The 18,117-nt window shown below is 37.1% G+C and overlaps 1 protein-coding gene across 3 annotated transcripts in view; it reads right to left on the minus strand.

Annotated features, from left to right (window-relative positions):
- LOC131062952 (uncharacterized) overlaps positions 1-17,898 on the minus strand; it is a 42,316-nt gene extending 24,418 nt beyond the window's left edge. For all 3 annotated transcript variants that reach the window (XM_057996694.2, XM_059207496.1, XM_057996693.2), the window contains exons 1-2: positions 17,633-17,898; positions 17,334-17,534 (exon numbers count right to left, since the gene is read on the minus strand). In XM_057996694.2, the coding sequence (XP_057852677.2) occupies positions 17,334-17,534; positions 17,633-17,744 (313 nt within the window). In that variant the 5' untranslated portion in view covers positions 17,745-17,898. The remainder of the gene's footprint in view (positions 1-17,333; positions 17,535-17,632) is intronic.
- Between the last annotated feature and the right edge of the window lie 219 nt (positions 17,899-18,117).

Below are 18,117 nucleotides of genomic sequence, written 5' to 3' on the forward strand. Positions count from 1 at the left end.
CTTGGACGAATGTACTCCATCCACTAGGCAACCCATCTAGAGCAATGAGTGTTAACTCTTTGCTTTTGATCTCGTAATCCAGAGTTGCTAGTTCATCTCTTAGAGTTGATATCCGCATAAAGTAGGCGTTGATTGTCTCCCCCTTGTTCATGGTGATATGATTTATTTCTCGTTTTAATGCCAAAGTTCGACTTGCATTCGATATCTCAAATGTGCTTTCAAGTGCTTTGAACATTTTATAGGCTATCTGATGTTTTCTTATGATGGGCATTATGTTGTTTCTCACCCCATCAACTATTATTTTGATGGTTTTTTCATTTCCTTCAATCCATGTGGTTTTGTCAGGTTCATTTTCAGGTTGATCATTTTTAGTATGAACAAATGAATCTACTTTGTTCTCTTTTAAGATCATCTGGATTCTGAACTTCCAGGCTGAAAAATCATTGCCACCTCCGAGTCTGTCTTCGAATCTGATAGCGTTGGCCATTGGAGAAATGTGATGTAGTATATAACCTTTTTCTTAAATTATTCACAAAATCGAATAGCCTCAAGTTCGATCAACTTGGCTCTGATACCATGTAAAAGTTACTGCAATTTCCAATTTAATAAACAAGTTATATGCTAGATAGTATATTTCTGATTTTGGTATTATTATTATGACAATAATATTATTGTCTTTCTTTTCTACAGGTCTGAAGGAAGAACATGTATCGATTTCAATGTCGTTCCTTTTCTTTTGTATGTTGTATATATATAGTAAAGCAATCATGATCAAGTGGCACCTTGATTGGACATGTCTTTCAGACATGTCCGACCAAGATGTCACTTGGTCGTAACTGTTTACTAATTCATTCGGTGTTTATGATAACTTAATCGGTGCCATTACTAAATGATAACAGATCGATAAACACACCCGATAATGAATCGGTGTCAAGGAAAATGTTAACTGATTGATATAACCACACCCGAATGAATCGGTGTCAAGGCAAAAGTTAACCAATCGATATGACCACACTCGAATGAATCGGTGTCAAAGCAAATGTTAACCGATCGATAACTAATAGCATTATATATGTGCTACTGAGTTAATACCCCGATAGCATATTAATGCCGATCCATTTATGGATCGACATTAATGTGCTATCGGGTTACTAGCCCGATAGCATTAGATCAACGCTTAACTTTGTTAAGCAAGTCGTCGATCTTAACCCATCTTTATCAATGTCAATATTATAATTAGATAAACATATTCAGTTTGGAAAGCATAATCAAAACAAAACAGGAGAGATTGATAGGTTAGGAGAGACATATCTTGCATAAGCTACTAATGCATTAACAGTTTTTATGTTGTCATCCCAAAATGAGAATGTATGGATAAAGTCTTTTTGTAATTCATTCCACTCCTTAGATTTGGCTCTTCTTTCTTGGTTAATATAAAAGGTTAAAGATTTTGAATTTTGAAAATTTCTCAATTGTCCCTAGTAAGACGTAACCAAGGTCTTGGTAACAGAACTAATGTTAGCAAGAAATCTGGGGGCATACAGACTAAAGTTCTGAACTCCAATGACTTTCATAGTGTTTCAATTTATACCCCAAACTCAATCCTATTAAGGAACAAGGCAGGAGACTAACTGCTTAACAGATTATCAAGAACGTGCCATAAAACATCATATATGGAACCCCCAAAGCATTTATATTAATTCAATACTTTTTGGAGATTGGCACTCTATTCTCAAACTCTCTTGGGAATTGACAAATCCCAAATACACTAGTTCGTTATTCATAAAACTACACTTATCCAAATTAAAAACTTTTTTCACAATCTTTGCAAGAGTAGCCTAAAATGTTCCTCCTTCATTTACTAAAAATCAAAATGTAATCTAAAAAATCATAACTTACCAAGAAAGGGCTTCAATATGTTCATCAACTATCATAAGCATGCCCAATGCATTGGTCAATCCAACTAGCATAACTAGCTACTTGTACAACTCATCCTTTGGCTTGAATATGGTCTTCTATTCATCTCCTCTCCAATCTAAATCTAATGATATCCAGTCTTCAAGTCAATTTTTGTAAAATATTTGGCTCCACTTAAACAATCCATCAAGTCATCCATTCAAAATAATGAAAATCAATACTTCATTATTATCTTGTTGATGGCTCATTAATCCATGCACATACACCATTCACCATACTTCTTGGGTGCTAATACTCTTAGTATTGCACATGGGCTCAAAAATTTCCCTTATTAGCCCTTTATTAACTATGTCTTGGACATGCTTCTTCACTTCCTCATTCTTTATTGGTTTCATCTTGTATGCTACCTTGTCTGGCAAACTTGCTCCAAGAATTAAATCCATGTGATCGCTAATACTTATCATGGGTGGTAACCCATTCAATAACTTATTTGAAAGAATTATAAAATTTTACGTAAATGGTGTGTGTTGCCCCAAAACCACCAACAAACTCAATTGATACATTGTGTAGTTATATTTTGCATAAAATTTATGTTTTTTTTTTTTTTAAAGTTTTTTCCTAAAATTTAGTGGTTTTTAAGTGGTTGAGTTTTTCCCAAGTGCTCTTTGAATCCAAATCTCTGAAACGAGTTAAAAGGACAACACATTCTATGCACTTTTATATCTTTTAAAAAACAAATCCTAAAACCAAACATACCTTTGCATTGTTATTCACTTCCTCTCCCTTGTCTTTTAATGGGCTCAATGTCAATTCTTTCCCATCCTTTACGATGGTACAAGTGTTCATCTCACCATCAAGTAAAAGGCTTTTATCATATTGCCATGCTCCTCCAACAAACCATAACAAGCATCCGTAGGCATAATACCACACAATAGTTTGTCATTATATGCACCAATCTAAAAATCTAGTAAACATTATTCACTCATTGAGAGTTGATCTTCCTTCTGCAGCCATGAGATCTTGTATGGCCTAGGATGTTTGAACTTCTTTAGCTTGAGCCTCACCACCATCTCCTTGGGCACCAAGTTGTTTGTGTGTCCATTGTCAACAACTCTATAACATTTTTCTTCAGACTTAACTATGGTCTAGAATACATTCTTCCTCTATGTGGGCTCACGCTCTTCTATCTTTAATTTTAAAAACATTATCTTCATCATGAGAGACTCTCCTTGCTCTAATTCTTTCATATGGAAAGGTGATGCTACAATCTTCTCTTCCATAGTATCCTCTTCCTCTTGTATCTTGATTGAAATTCTCACTTCAAGAGGTGCTAGATTCCCTCTAATCTATATGTTGTTTGTAGTAACCCCTAACAACAACATTCATATAAATTACTCATATCAAAAAAAAATACAATGGAATTTAACCAAAGCATTCATACAAAATACTTGGATTTGAAATGTCCACATTAAATAAACAAATCTAAATATATAAAATGGTTGGAATGAAGTAATTGTTAACACAAACCAACTGCCACTAGACCAAAAGTTTGAACTGTTAGTGAGAGCACCATCGGTGAGGTTAGGGTGTAGAGGAGGGTTGAGGGTCCAACATGGCAATAGTTTAGCCCCCTGAGCCGAGAGGTCCCTATTGGACACAATCAACCACGACGCGAGTAAGTTGTCACTGGCACGAGTCGAACCCTACCCAACAGAGTTGCCAGTTTTGTTAACACAAACCAACTACCACTACACCAAAAGTTTGAACTGTTGGTATGAGCATCATCAAAGAGGTTAGGGTGTCGAGGAGGGTTAAGGGTCCGACGTGACAACAATAATTCATTCACGCATTCGATGCAAATGATTACATAAATTTTTTGCTACAAGTTTTTGCCAATAATCACTAAAATATCCAGATGTTGCTATAGACCTTCGGATTGAAGCATTAAGGCAACCTTTGTATGAAGTTGCCCTCCAAAAGCCAAAGGGCTTTTGGCCTCCAATCTCGAAATCCAAAGGTTTTTTTCCTTGGAACCGATAACTAAACAAAAGTGTTTGTAAAGGGCTTTTGTCCTCCAATCACCAAATCCAAAGGTTTTTGTCTTTAGATCCAAATTAATAAAATTGGATGCATTGTATAAGAGTTGAAGGCCTAATATGAGCCCAAACATGACAAGAATCATTTGAGAGCTTTTTACCATTTACATTCAAATTTGGGCCCATTAAGAGTAATTAGGGGTCAAAATATCCTATTGACACTTTTAGAAAGGTAGGCTATCATTGACAACCCCAAAGGTTTGAAGAGGAATGTCTAAGTGGAGAAGTAGGGGTTGGTGAATCAAGATGACAGATGAATGGGGAGCCATAAGTTTGAGGTCCCACAAGAGAGAAGGATGCTAGTTGCGAGACCACAAGGAATTGAAAAAGGGATGTGAGTATAAGAAAGTTCAAAATGTCGCCCAAAACAAGAAAGTGACTTGGACAATTTCATACTTAGGATTAGAAGCATTAGATTCACTTTTATCATCATTGAATTGTCCTCTTCTCCTAAAGGATCTACCTCTTCCTCTTGAGTTACTATGTTGTTTTTTGGCCAATGTCTCTTCTACCTTTAAGGTATATTGATAAGCCTCCTCCACTAGTCTCACTTGGATCATGTTGATCTCATCTTGGATTGACATTCAAAGTCTATCGATGTATCTTGTAATCATTTCGTCAACATCTTCTACATGGTTGGCTCAAATATTGAGCTTGTAGAAATCCTTTGTGTAGGACTTAACATTCGTCTCCCTCTATTTCAAATTTTGTAATTGCTTCAAAAAATTCAATTGCCAATGCACCAATAAGAATTTTTCTGTTAATTTTGTAACATTCAATTCCAAAATTAAATCTTCTCCTTAACTCTCCTTTATCGATCCATATACACATGATCCCACCATCAAGATGCATGATCTTTCAACTTCATATTGGAGAAATTTTACACTCTTCATGTCTTCTATTGACTCAAAATCATAATATTCTTCCATTTTTAAAATCCATTCTATAAACTCCTCAAGGCTCAAGATCCCATTGCAACATGGCGTTTCCATCATAGATATGTTTTTTATGATTGACATAGCTCTCAAAAATGATTCATTCATGTAGTCTTCCACTCTTTGATCTAATTCTTCTTCATCATCCTCACTTATATCTTCAATATGTCACCTCTTCCTTGTGCTCCCTCTATTGCTTCCAATCTAGTCATCATTGCTCTTAGCATTTTTGTCATACCAATGCATTTCTCTGACTTCTTGGTCTACTTCTATGAGCCATGTCTTCCACTCCAATTCTCTACAATCATTAGATCCTCACACCTACAACAATTTCATAGGGCTCTCCAATACTAGCTCTGATAACACGTGATGAATAAAAGAACAAGTGCCTAGTGAAAGGTAATTGATCCTAGAAGCTCAACATGCAAAACCAAGCTACAAAGACAAAATGGGAGGACAATAACTCAAAAATCATGAATTCAAATAACAACTTCCTAGCATGCAGCCCAACCACAAGGCAATACAATGAACTCATAATTTTTTTAACTACTCTGCCTCTGCTTCTTTTCTCTCATGCTCTTGTTACTTGTCTTTATCTTCCAACATATTTCTTCCTTTTTATGGAAGATATATCCACCTCCAAAAAATGTAACCCTTACCAACCATAAAGACTCCACCAATCAAGAATAGGTGTATAAGGTGAGACATTGTCAAAAAGTTGCAACAAATGATAATACCATGACTTGGAATGGGCGATTGAGAAAAGCAATTAGCAAAGAATGGGCAAATGGTAACAACCAATTATAGACAACATGTTTTAAATACACGACTTCATAAAATCACCCAACATAGAGGCATTGTAGATACTACACCCACATCCTTACTAGGATCACCCTGAGATAGGGTAAAATGCCTACCATGTGAACCCTAGTAACAACTCAAAACAATAGAAGAAAGATGCCATGCACGTGAGAGAACAATTTGGTATTCCAACTTGGAACAAATAGGGATAAAATCACATAACCTTAGAAAAACAAACAGCAATTTGTCATGCCCTTAGAGGTGGACCCCACCATGACAACGACGAGCAAAAAAACTAGAACTTGTAACAAAAAAAAACGAGCAAAACAAAAAAATTAAGGACCGTTGCTTTTGGGTAATGCAAGATTGTTGGTGAGCCAAATGCTATTGCATCAAAGAGGTTTGAATTTCAAAAGATGCAAACCCTAAAATAAACTTTCCAATTATTAGAATATTTAATTATATTTTAGTCACCTATATTTAGTTCCTTGTTTAATGGTCATTTAGCTTTAAGTTAATTAGCTTTTAAGCTTTATTTAGCATTTAGCTTTTTCTTTTTAATTAATTAGCTTTTAAGCTTAATTTAGCTTTTAGCTCTTTAATCTTTTACTTTAACGTTATGTTCTAATTATAGAACATCGTCTTGTAACCTCTATATATACGTGTGTATATCGTTCAATGTAATCATCCGATTATTGAATCATTCATTCAATTTATTTTTCATGGTATCAAAGCATGGGAATTAAAATTTTCAAAAATTTTTGTTATTAAAATTTTTCGAAGTTTTTATTGAAGAGATTTTTTTTTTAAACTGTTTTTTTTTAAAAAGCAGATTTTTTTTTCTCTTCCTGGGCAGTTTTTTTTTTGCAGGTTGAAAATTTTCCTAGGATTTCTGCAATTTTCGACTAGGGTTTTGACCCTTCAGTTCAAGTCGAAATTTTATTTTGGTTGCAAATTCTTGGTGGGTTTTTCGAGACCTCAATTGGGTCATTGTCAAATTTTTCTGGGTGCATCGTTTTCCATGCCTCAATTTTTGAGCCGTCGGATCTGCATTCTGTTTTTAGATTCTTGGTGGGTTTTTCAAGAGCTTTTCTAGGTTGGTCTCAGATTTTTCTAGGTGCCTTGTTTTACATGCCTCGATTTTTGTGCCAGCAAATTTGCCTTGGAATTTAAAAACAGTTCACAATTTCTGCTATTTCTGTGGACGTTGGGATTTTTGCTGTTTTTTTTTGGCACCATTTATGCTGTTTTAAGTGTGCAAAAAAATTTAATTTTTGGGTTTCTTCCAAACCTCGAAATTCGTGCCTTGGAATTCATGCCAAAATTCTCCTATAGGGTTTCAGTTTTTTCAGCAGCTGTTTCTATTTTGATTTTTTTTTAAATCAGATTCTTTTTGTCTCTTGCTTTCACTTAGTTGACCTCGATCAACCTCGATTTCCGTGATGGCATCATTAACCAACATCATGTTGGAACATAGTCAAAAGTTCAACGGCCGCAACTACAACACCTAGAAACAGCGTATGCTTACCATCTTTGAGAATCGTTGCCTTGATCAGTTTGTTTTGGGCAAGGAATCTCGTCCTACAACAGCAGGTGATGATCAAGACAAACATGATGTGAAGAATCGAGAGGTTGTCATGCTTATCAAACTCTCCGTCACAGATGATCAACTCCCACAGGTGCCTTCAGGTAAAACAGCAAAAGAGATCTGGGATCTTTTGAAGGATCTTCATGAAACGTCCGAAAAGAGCCGAACTTTCTTTCTGAAGAATATGTTGTTTTCTATCATGATGGATGAGAAGTCATCTATCCAGGCACATCTTACGAAGATCAAGGACATCCGTGATCAGTTAGAAGCTATAGGCCGAACCATGGTGGAAGAGGATATGGTAGTGATCACGCTGAAAAGCCTTCCCACATCCTACGAGCATTTCATTGATACGCTCAATATCTCCTCTACTAGTGTTGATTTGAAGTTTCCTGATCTTTGCAACAAGCTGCTCCAATAGGATCGATGGAAGCAGCTGTTTGGAAGCAACGCTAGTTCGTCCACTGAATAGGCTTTCACAACCTCAACTTCGCATAAGTACAAGGGTAAAGCTTCGTCCTTCCAGCAGAAAGGACAAGGTCAAGGTCAACCTCAGCAGTCTTCCAAAAAGAAGAGCTTACAGTGTTCCTACTGTCATATATATGGCCATTTGGTGAAAGATTGCCGGAAATTGATAGCATCCCAGCAATCCAAACAGGGAGGGTCCAAGCAGAAAGCCAATTCTGCCACGCATCCTGATCAGAAGGAATCTGCCTTGTATGCGTTCATGGCCCAAACCTCCTCTGATGATGTTCAATCATCAGCCTAGTACATTGACTCTGGAGCCTCTCGACATTTCACACATCGTCGGGATTGGTTTACAGAGTACATGCCTTTCACTGATTCAGTGATCTTTGGTGGAGGCGAAGAGTATATTGTTGTTGGCAAGGGCAACTTTCAGATTTCATCTGGTGGGAGGGATTTAATATTCCTCAATGTATACTTTGTACCTGGTATGAAGCTCAATCTACTATCAGTCAGTCAGATTATGCAGCATTCACCACAGCTGGATGTTGTCTTCAGGTTGCACAAGTGCAGCATTGTTGACAGGGAGACTCGCACTACAGTTGCAGTTGGTATTGAGGATCATGGTCTTTATAGACTTGTTGATTCTACTAGTTCTCAGGAGCTCGCCATGGCAACTAGGAGTACTTCCATCAGCACTCTTTGGCATCAACGATATGGGCATCTCAATGTGCACTATCTCTCTCAGTTGGTTCGAGAGGATCTAATCATAGGATTACCTGAGATTCAAACTCAGAATCATGGAGTTTCGGAGCGTGTCAAGCTCGAAAGCAGCATAGAACTCCGTTTTCAAATGGAGATGCTTGGAGAGCATCCAAGGTCTTGCAACTCGTTCATGCAGACATCTATGGTCCCATGAACACTCCATCAGTCATTGGATGCAGGTATTTTCTATTATTTGTTGATGATTTCAGCAGACGCATGTGGGTTTATTTTCTTAAGCAGAAATCAGAGGTGTTCACCATGTTTCACACGTTTAAGGCCTTAGTGGAAAAAGAGTCTAGCTGTCAGATAGTCACTCTTTGGTCCGATAATGGAGGGGAATTTTGTTCTACAGAGTTCACCAACTTTTGTGCATCACATGGCATTAAGCATCAGCTTACCACACCTTACACCCCACAGCAGAACGGTGTTGTTGAGCGCAGGAACCGTACAGTCACTGAGATGGCTCGGTCTATGTCGGAGTATAGAAATGTTCCAAAACACTTTTGGGCGGAAGCGGTCTTCATTGCAGTCTACCTTTTGAACCGGTCTCCCACAAAGGCCGTTAAGAAGATGACTCCAGAGGAAGCTTGGTCTGGCAAGAAGCCCAAAATCAGTCATTTGAAAGTTTTTGGCTCTACAGCTTATGTTTGGATTCCAGATGCCACGCGCACCAAACTGGATCCAAAGAGTCAGAAATTGATGTTCATCGGCTACAGTGACAACCACAAGGCATATCGGCTGGTTGATATAGACACTAATCACCTCATATTCAGTCAAGATGTAGTATTTGATGAAGAAAGAGGGCCTTTTCAGCCTTCCTCTCCTAATTTGAGCACTGAGGATCACCCTCCAAAGGCTGTAAGTATGGGTGTTCGTCTTCCCTTAGCTCCACTTGATGGGAGGGATTTAGTTGACTCTGAAGTTGTGGGGTCTCCCAGGCATGACATTGCACCCCCTGACTTTCCTCAAGATCTTCTCGATCCACATCCAGAGGAGCTTACTCTAGATATTCCAGGCACTCTTCATCCTGCAGCAGATGTTGGTACTTCTACTCTCCGACCTAAGTGGTGGGCCAAGACCATTGGTGATCTTCATGATGATGAGCTCATTGAGGGTAGATCAGTTAGAGGTAAGAGCAAGCAACACACAGTTAATTTTGCTCTTATGGCCAACATTCACGGTATTTATGAGCCTCAAACATATACGGAGGCTAAAGGTGTACCTGAATGGGAAAAGGCTATGGCAGCGGAGCAACATAGTCTTCTGAAAAACAACAGTTGGGTATTGTCCGATCTTCCTCCAGGAAAGAAGCCCATTGGCTGCAAATGGGTGTTTAAAGTCAAGTATAAAGCTGATGGAAGTCTTGATAAGTACAAGGCTCGATTGGTGGCAAAAGGGTTTTCACAGAAGGAGGGCATCGACTATGAAGAGACATTTGCTCCCACAATCAAGATGAGTACCATTAGGCTTGTCCTCGCTCTCTCAGCTCAATTTGGATGGAAAGTCCATCAAATGGACGTCAAGAGTGCCTTTCTCAATGGTGATTTGCAGGAAGAAGTCTACATGACGCAGCCTCCAAGTTTCAAGGTTGCCGGTAAGGAGCACCAAGTATGTAGACTAGTCAAAGCACTCTATGGCCTCAAACAGGCTCCTCGTGCATGGTACATCAAAATTGATAAGTACTTGATTGATCAAGGCTTTCAAAGGAGTTCTTCAGATCCCAATTTGTATGTCAAACATACTAGTGATGATATTCTATTTCTAGTAGTCTATGTTGATGATCTCATAATTACTGGCAATGCAGCACATCTGATCATGCAAGTCAAACAGAATTTGTGTCAGCATTTTGATATGACAGATTTGGGACTTCTCCATTATTGTCTCGGTGTAGAGGTTTGGCAGACTGATAGCCACATATTCATTTCTCAGTCAAAGTATGCCAAGAGCCTACTAGATAAATTTCGAATGCAAGATTGTAAACTTGCATCTACACCTATGGAGATAGGGCTCAAATTATCAGCCAAATCAGATTCACCTGTAGTGGATGAGTCTTCATTTAGGCAACTAGTGGGCAGCCTCATCTATCTCACCGCCACTAGACCTGACATCAGTTATGCTGTGAGCTATATTTCTCGCTTCATGTCAGCCCCAAAAGTTGAACATTGGGTTGCAGCGAAGCGTGTGCTTAGATATGTGAAGGGCAGTCCTGATTTTGGCATTTTGTACAGCAGAAGCAAAGATCCTAGGCTGGTTGGTTTTATAGACTCAGATTGGGCAGGTTGTGTTGATGAGAGAAAGTCAACTTCTGGGTATGTTTTCAGCTTGGGTACAGGTGCAGTCACATGGACCAGCAAGAAGCAACAGGTAATAGCTCTTTCCTCGACCGAAGCAGAGTATCGGGGAACTGTTAAGGCAGCATGTGAGGCAATTTGGCTACGTAGGATGCTTGCAGACATGCAAATGTCTCAACCAAGACCTACTCCCTTGTTTTGTGATAATCAAGGGGTTCTAAAATTAGCCAAAAATCCAGTCTTCCATGAGCGGACAAAGCATGTGGAGCTTCATTGTCATTTCATCCGCCAGCATGTTGAAGATGGATCAGTGATACTGCAGTACATTCCTACAGAAGATCAGACTGCAGATATCCTCACCAAGTCCTTGAGCCCGGCAAAGTTTCTCAAATTTAGAGGGCAGCTTGGTGTGATAGATAGCATGACCATTAAGGGAGGGTATTAGAATATTTAATTATATTTTAGTCACCTATATTTAGTTCGTTGTTTAATGGTCATTTAGCTTTTTAGTTAATTAGCTTTTAAGCTTTATTTAGCATTTAGCTTTTTCTTTTTAATTAATTAGCTTTTAAGCTTAATTTAGCTTTTAGCTCTTGAATCTTTTACTTTAACGTTATGTTCTAATTATAGAGTATCGTCTTGTAACCTCTATATATACGTGCGTATATCGTTCAATGTAATCATCCGATTATTGAATCATTCATTCAATTTATTTTTCACCAATGGGATGAAGGCAAAAGTGACCCTACAAGTGCAGCAACAAGTTAGAGGTCTCACCCAAACAAGAAGAGCAGTGAAAATCTTTATGACGGGGTTGAAACTTGGGTACCATTATTTCATGCACAAGTACTACTTGTGTTAAGCCTGCAGACCTAGTTAAAGCAACAAATCCCTATCCTCAAGAATTTTACAACTCATATAGATGGATGGGATGAAGGCAAAAGTGACCCTACAAGTGCAGCAACAAGTTAGGGGTCTCTCCCAAACAAGAAGAGTAGTGAAAATCTTTATGAAGGGGTTAAAACTTGGGTAGCATGATTTCATGCACAAGTAGTACTTGTGTTAAGCTTGCAGACCTAGTTAAAGCAACAAAGCCCTATCCTCAAGAATTTTACAACTCACATAGATGGATCCTTTAGCACAAGGGTCAATGCAAATTTTTCCTTGCAATAGAGGCTACCATGTTTAGAATCCACTCATTATGCTCCACCAAACTTGTCCTTGTGGAAGCAATAAATGAGCATGTATTTTATGCGTAATGCTCCTTCCACCAAGGCATCATGGCCAAGTTCGATTGTGAGTGTACACCCACAATAGCTTGTAAGGAATCATTCCAAACAAATTCAACGCCTCTTATTGATCGAAGACATTACCTTCCTCCCAAAATCACATCCTGAACCAAATGAGTATCTAATACCTACAGGGGGCATACCATTCAAGCCAATTTGAATTGTCAAAGAGTTTTTTACAAAACCATTGAATCACGCATGTTTAGCAATCAAATTAAGAGAGATAACCCACACCGATTTCATCACAACCCCTACACTAGCATCACCCATACAATTAATCGACAATTTATGGAAGTTTAGAGCCATTAGGAAGAGAGGCATAATGAGGTGGCTTAGAAGTTGATATCAATGGGGTACAAGAAGAAGAAAAGCCAAGGGGAATTGATGTAACCAAGTCAAAGGATGGGGAGTGTATGTAATTGAGGCTATTGCATACAAGTTTCTTTACACAGGTGTAGTTCAATGCCATTATAAAATTCTCAATGCCAAGAATATTGCTACTAATGCTATTGAGTGCAAATTTTGGAGAGGAGTATGAGAGTATCAAAAACTGTGAAATTTTTTGGGTGCAATGTCATGACTAAATCTTATGTTCCAAGCTAAAGAATCCAAAAACACTCCAATACAGTCAAGTTTAATAAACATAAATCATTAATAATTAATAGCTAATATTTATTTTTTAGAGTTTTAAAAAAATGAACTTTCAGTCCATAAATTTTAAATTGTTTTTTTATTTTTTTATGAATTCTACCTTTTTAATTTTTATTTTTAAAATTTTTTAGATATAGCATTTGATTTTAATTTTTAAATTGATGTCTATTTAATATTTATTATTTATATATTGAAATTTATTTTGCTTTCGAGTAAATTATATGGCATCTCCAAGTACTTGTCTCCTTTTTCAAAAAATAGCATACCATATTAGTATTCGTCTCCACCCATACCAATACTTTCTGTTTTCAACATGTTTGTACTTATTAGACACTTCAATTCTTCATTTTTGTACTTGTTTGGATCTTGCAACTCCAACAAATTCAAACTCTTGCCCATGAATTCAACAACTTCACACACTCTCGTTCCACTTCAACGATTTCAGCTCCTTTGATTTATGTCTTGGAGCTAATCTCGACCACTAATTTTCTAGCTTTGTTCTTTAGCAATGTCTACTACTTTAAGGGTAAGCTTGTTTTGGCATCTCAACCTGTAGTTTGGTAATGCATAAAGTCTAAAGAGGATTTGAGACTCTCTTTTTACTTGTAGCGAACTAGTTGAAATTCACATAAGACTACATATCAACCAATGCACTCTCATCGATAGCACAAAAATCCATATATTTAGAGAAAAAAATTTCCTTTTATCATATTCAATAAAACTTTACTTTCAAATATGTAAGTTGCCACATTTATGAGTATTGTGCATCCAAATATGCAAGTTGTCTTATTTATGATCTCACTTGAAAGGTCATAACTATTTACTGCAACTCAAAATGGGGTGAGTTTTATTTTATTGAAAAGTAAAGACTAAGTGAATATTTTAAATGTTTTAAAACATGCTTTCAAATAAAATCAAGGAAGTATAAGTCATCAAAGTTCACAAACATAATTTGATTCAAGTCCATTATATGACAAGCTTTCTACTACAACTCTTGAGTGTTGAGACATGGACCAGCTAGGACTCGAACCTAGGACCTTCCATACGTTGTTGGAGTGCTCTACCACTGAGCCACTGGCCCCTCTTGGACCAGTCCATCGTCGGTCCGGGTGTGGCTTATTTCCAACACCAACACCCCCCCTTAAGCCACACCTCTCGTGCACTTGGGGCTCCTAGCCTGGACCTAGCTTTGATACCATGTTGAGACATGGACCAGCTAGGACTCGAACCTAGGACCTTCCATACGCTGCTGGAGTGCTCTACCACTGAGCTACTAGCCCCTCTTGGACCAGTCCATCGTCGGTCCGAGTGTGGCTTATTTCCAACACCAACATTGAGAACTATAACAGCTGCATAACCTGTCTAAATATGGAGAAATAGCAAACAATTAACTGTAATAATGTTGTATCACCCTTCATTATGTAATCAAAATGACTTATAAATCTCCCTATGTGATTTGCTCATCTAAAAAATAGTCATTTGTCCCTTCCCTTCATTATAGATTTGTACTTGTAATGCATACATTGAAGTGAAAGTAATTAACAAGGAATAAGTTTTAAATTTGTAATCTCCAATTATCATGAGCTCATTAACTTGTCTATGATTTAGAATTCATCAGTTAAGCCTTGTTTATAGGGGTTAAAAGAGGGTTTCGAATGGACAAAACCTTTTACACAAAACATTAAAGATATAGCAATGAAGCCTAGCACCCAAATGTATAATCACAAGGAACTAAAAGTCTGAAGGCTTAAGACAAGCAGCAATAATTGGAGAACAGTTCAACAAGGACAAAAAGTCAACTAAGGCCCAGCAGAAAACAAGAAACTCACCTGAAAGATGCCAATTGAGAATCTGATATAGTCTGAAGTTTTTTTGTTTGCTTTCAAATCTTTGACCAGCGAATTGTTTTATTGGTTTGAGGTGAATTTTGATGTTTTTTTAGTTTTGGGGGTTTTGCTTGCTTATGCCAATAAAAATTTGCCAAAGAAATGCAATATATAAAAGAAACAATTGACTGAAACAAAATTTCAGAACTCAGATTTTATTGCAGCAAATTATAAATTCAAGAGAATGACTATTTATGACAACTAGAGCCAAAACTGGCCTACCAGGTGTACAATGCCTTGCCTAGATGAGCTTATTTTGATGTTGGAGGTGGTGCACAAAGCAATACAGAAGCCTCCAGGTGCTGCAAATTGTTCCAATGTATTTTATTCTCCTTATATATAATTATCAAAAAAAATTTAAGGAAGAAATAGCAGATCAAGTGCTTATTCCAAATTCTTGCCAGGAGAAACCTCCAGAACTTACCCCAAATGACCTGAAAGAGGATTCCTTCAATGCAAAGGTGAATGGATTTTCATCCACACACTGAATAAGGGTGAGAGTTTTTGTTCTCAACCTGAAACTCCAATCAAGCTTGTTGTTGTAGAGCTCTCCAAGGAAAAAATTGTCAAATATCCAATGAATAATGAATAAAATGTTGCCCCCGATTTTTTTAAACATTCCCCAAACCCTAATTCGAATTTGGGGTTAGGGTTGTACTTTTGGCATAAAAAAACATGTTAAGATGTTTCTTTTTATTAAAAATTAACTTCCCCTAAGTGGTTTGACCCATTGAGGGTCTAATTCCTTATTAAAAGTGGCCATATTGTTAAGTTATAACTTCTAGGGAAATGTGCCAAGGGGCCATTTTTTAATTCATCATTAACTTTTATTAATCTCCTTTTTAATAAAGTTACTTTATAATTTTTCTAATTATAGAAAAAGTAACTTTATAATGAATTATTATAAAGTCTATGTAACTTAAGCTCACCAAGGCCAAAAATTGACTAAGTATAGACTCCTCTTGGTAAAGCCAATCATCTCCTAGCCTCTGTAATTGCCTACGGATGCTACCAGGCAAAACTATGCAACTGAGTGATCACAAGAAAAATGGGGACATTACATCACCAAATCAGGGTGGCTTAAAGCCAAATGCTCCAAAGAGCTTTGAATACGCCTAGCAGGCTTAACCATAGAATCATTAATCCTTTATTTCTCATTAACAACCTTCCTCTTTTTGTTTTTCACTCTTGAATCAAAAGACCTAGATCATCCAAGAGAAATCTTTTTTTCCTAGAATTTGGAGAGTGAAACCAGCGAGGTGCACCCTATGTCCACATCCACCAAATTCTGCACTTGACTAGCCAACTTAGAACCCCTCCAACTTAGAACCCCTCACAGCAGAGTGATCTAAAGGATCCATTTTTTTTTTTCATATTTTCTTCCACTAATCATTTGCATTACAACATTTCAATTGGTGCAATAGAAGAACTCTAGATCTTCAAAATCATATTATGAGCATATGTATGACTGAAGAGTGTTATCTTCAATTGCTTACTCAAGTTTTATGGGAGCTGACCTAAGAGAATGTGCTCCCTTGCAAAAGTTACAACTATGTTCCAAAGATATTATTAACACCACCAAACCCCCAAATATCAAAAAAGACAAAACAGGAGAAACAAAAAGCAGAGCTGTACAGAATACTAAATCAAGTGTGCAAGTGCAAGACACTTTTGCAATTGCAAAGCAGAGGGAATTTGATGATTTTGAGACAAATAATAGACTGAGACGTTCCATACCAAACCCAAGGCATTCAGACTTCAATACCATACCACATTGCATTCAGTCTTCAATCACAGAGTTAAGTGCATTTATTTTCTACATTTATATCCGGCCCTTTAACATTTATTGTTGCAGAATACATTAGCCCACGACTCTCCACTCACTAATAATCTAGGTTGATTGTGCTATGTGTATGCATATTAATGGATTAGCCTAGACTTAGGATAAGGAAAGTTTATTTTCCTTTACAATGTGGTTGTCTTGACATGTTATTGCAATATTATAGTTATTTCTAATTCATATCTAATAGAAAACACTTTTCTAGCATTTTACAGACTCATTCCATATGTTTTTTATGCATATCTATATTTTCGATGAAATTTATAATTTATTTTCAAGTATTTTTTAATTTACTGAGTTTTTGCCAAGTGGCCCGGGTCCAATGTAAATTGAATTCGCCTACTTTTACCAAGTCAAGAGTTTACGAAATGAGTAAAATATCATCCAGACACGCCTGATATGCAGGGTACAGCAGACTGGACTAACTTGTAGAAGGAGACACATCTCGGCTGTGATTAAAGGACAACATGAAAAATAAATAATTAAGAAATACAACCAAAGAGATACCCTCAAGTTCAACAATGGCATGTAGATCAAGGGCTAGAAGACGAAAAAATCCTTGGTCTTCTACATAAAATTTAATTTGAAGGAAAAAAGAATGTCAAAACTATTAACATATCAAACTTCTCCCTCAAGAAATTTTGACAGGAAAGAATAACCCTCGGTGGCCGCACCTAAGGCGGCTGTTGCCCAAATGGAAAACTGTAGGGATGAATTTACCAGATTTCTTTCAAAGTACAAGCTGCCGAATAATCATTCCATTATGGAAAAACGGTATATTTAGGGTTAGGGTTTACGATTTAGCTTACCCGGTTCATAGCCATATTCTTTGAGTCGATCCTCAATAACATTAACGGCGTTCTCATTCTGTTTGTAGAGTTCATTGCAGTAGCCCAGGAGCTCCCGAAATGATATAGTATCAATCGTCATTGATTCTAAGGCCTCTACTTCCTTAACTGTTGATGTTGCTCGGCGGCTGAGTCCTTCCACAAACGGATTCAATGATGAATCTGAATACAGGAAAAAAGTGGTTGAGGTCGAGTGGATATGCCCGATTGTATAAAATGCATGGATTTGACCATTAATGAAAAAGTAGATAATTTTTTACCGATTGGGATTGGGCGCTGGTTCATGGAACTCTTGAGATTGCTACACATTTTTTGAAGATGCTCGCAGAAACTGCGAAGCTGATTGCAGAATACAAACGATGGGTCCTGCATATTGATGCTGGCTGGTTGTGCTGCAATGGCTGTTCGATGTTTGATCTGTCGTGAAAGATGAATTGCTGAGGAATGAATCCTTTAGTTTGATGTAGAAATTTTTGAAATGGCTCGGAGGGAAACTGGCTAGCCTAGTTCGCAATAAGTATATTTGGATTTTTGTGGTTATCAAAAAATAATATATAGAATTACATATTCTTATTTATGGATAAGATATTTTTATATGAATTTTTTAATAGTTCTTAAAATTTTGGTGGAATTTTAAAAAAATACATGATTTTCTAGAATCTATTAGTGGATTAATTCTATGTCTATTGGGTGTTGAGGAAGATTTTATTCATCATATAAACTCTAAAAAATCATGTATCTTTTA

The sequence above is a fragment of the Cryptomeria japonica genome, chromosome 6, assembly GCF_030272615.1.
Source record: "Cryptomeria japonica chromosome 6, Sugi_1.0, whole genome shotgun sequence".
In the NCBI taxonomy this organism is placed as follows: Eukaryota; Viridiplantae; Streptophyta; class Pinopsida; order Cupressales; family Cupressaceae; genus Cryptomeria; species Cryptomeria japonica.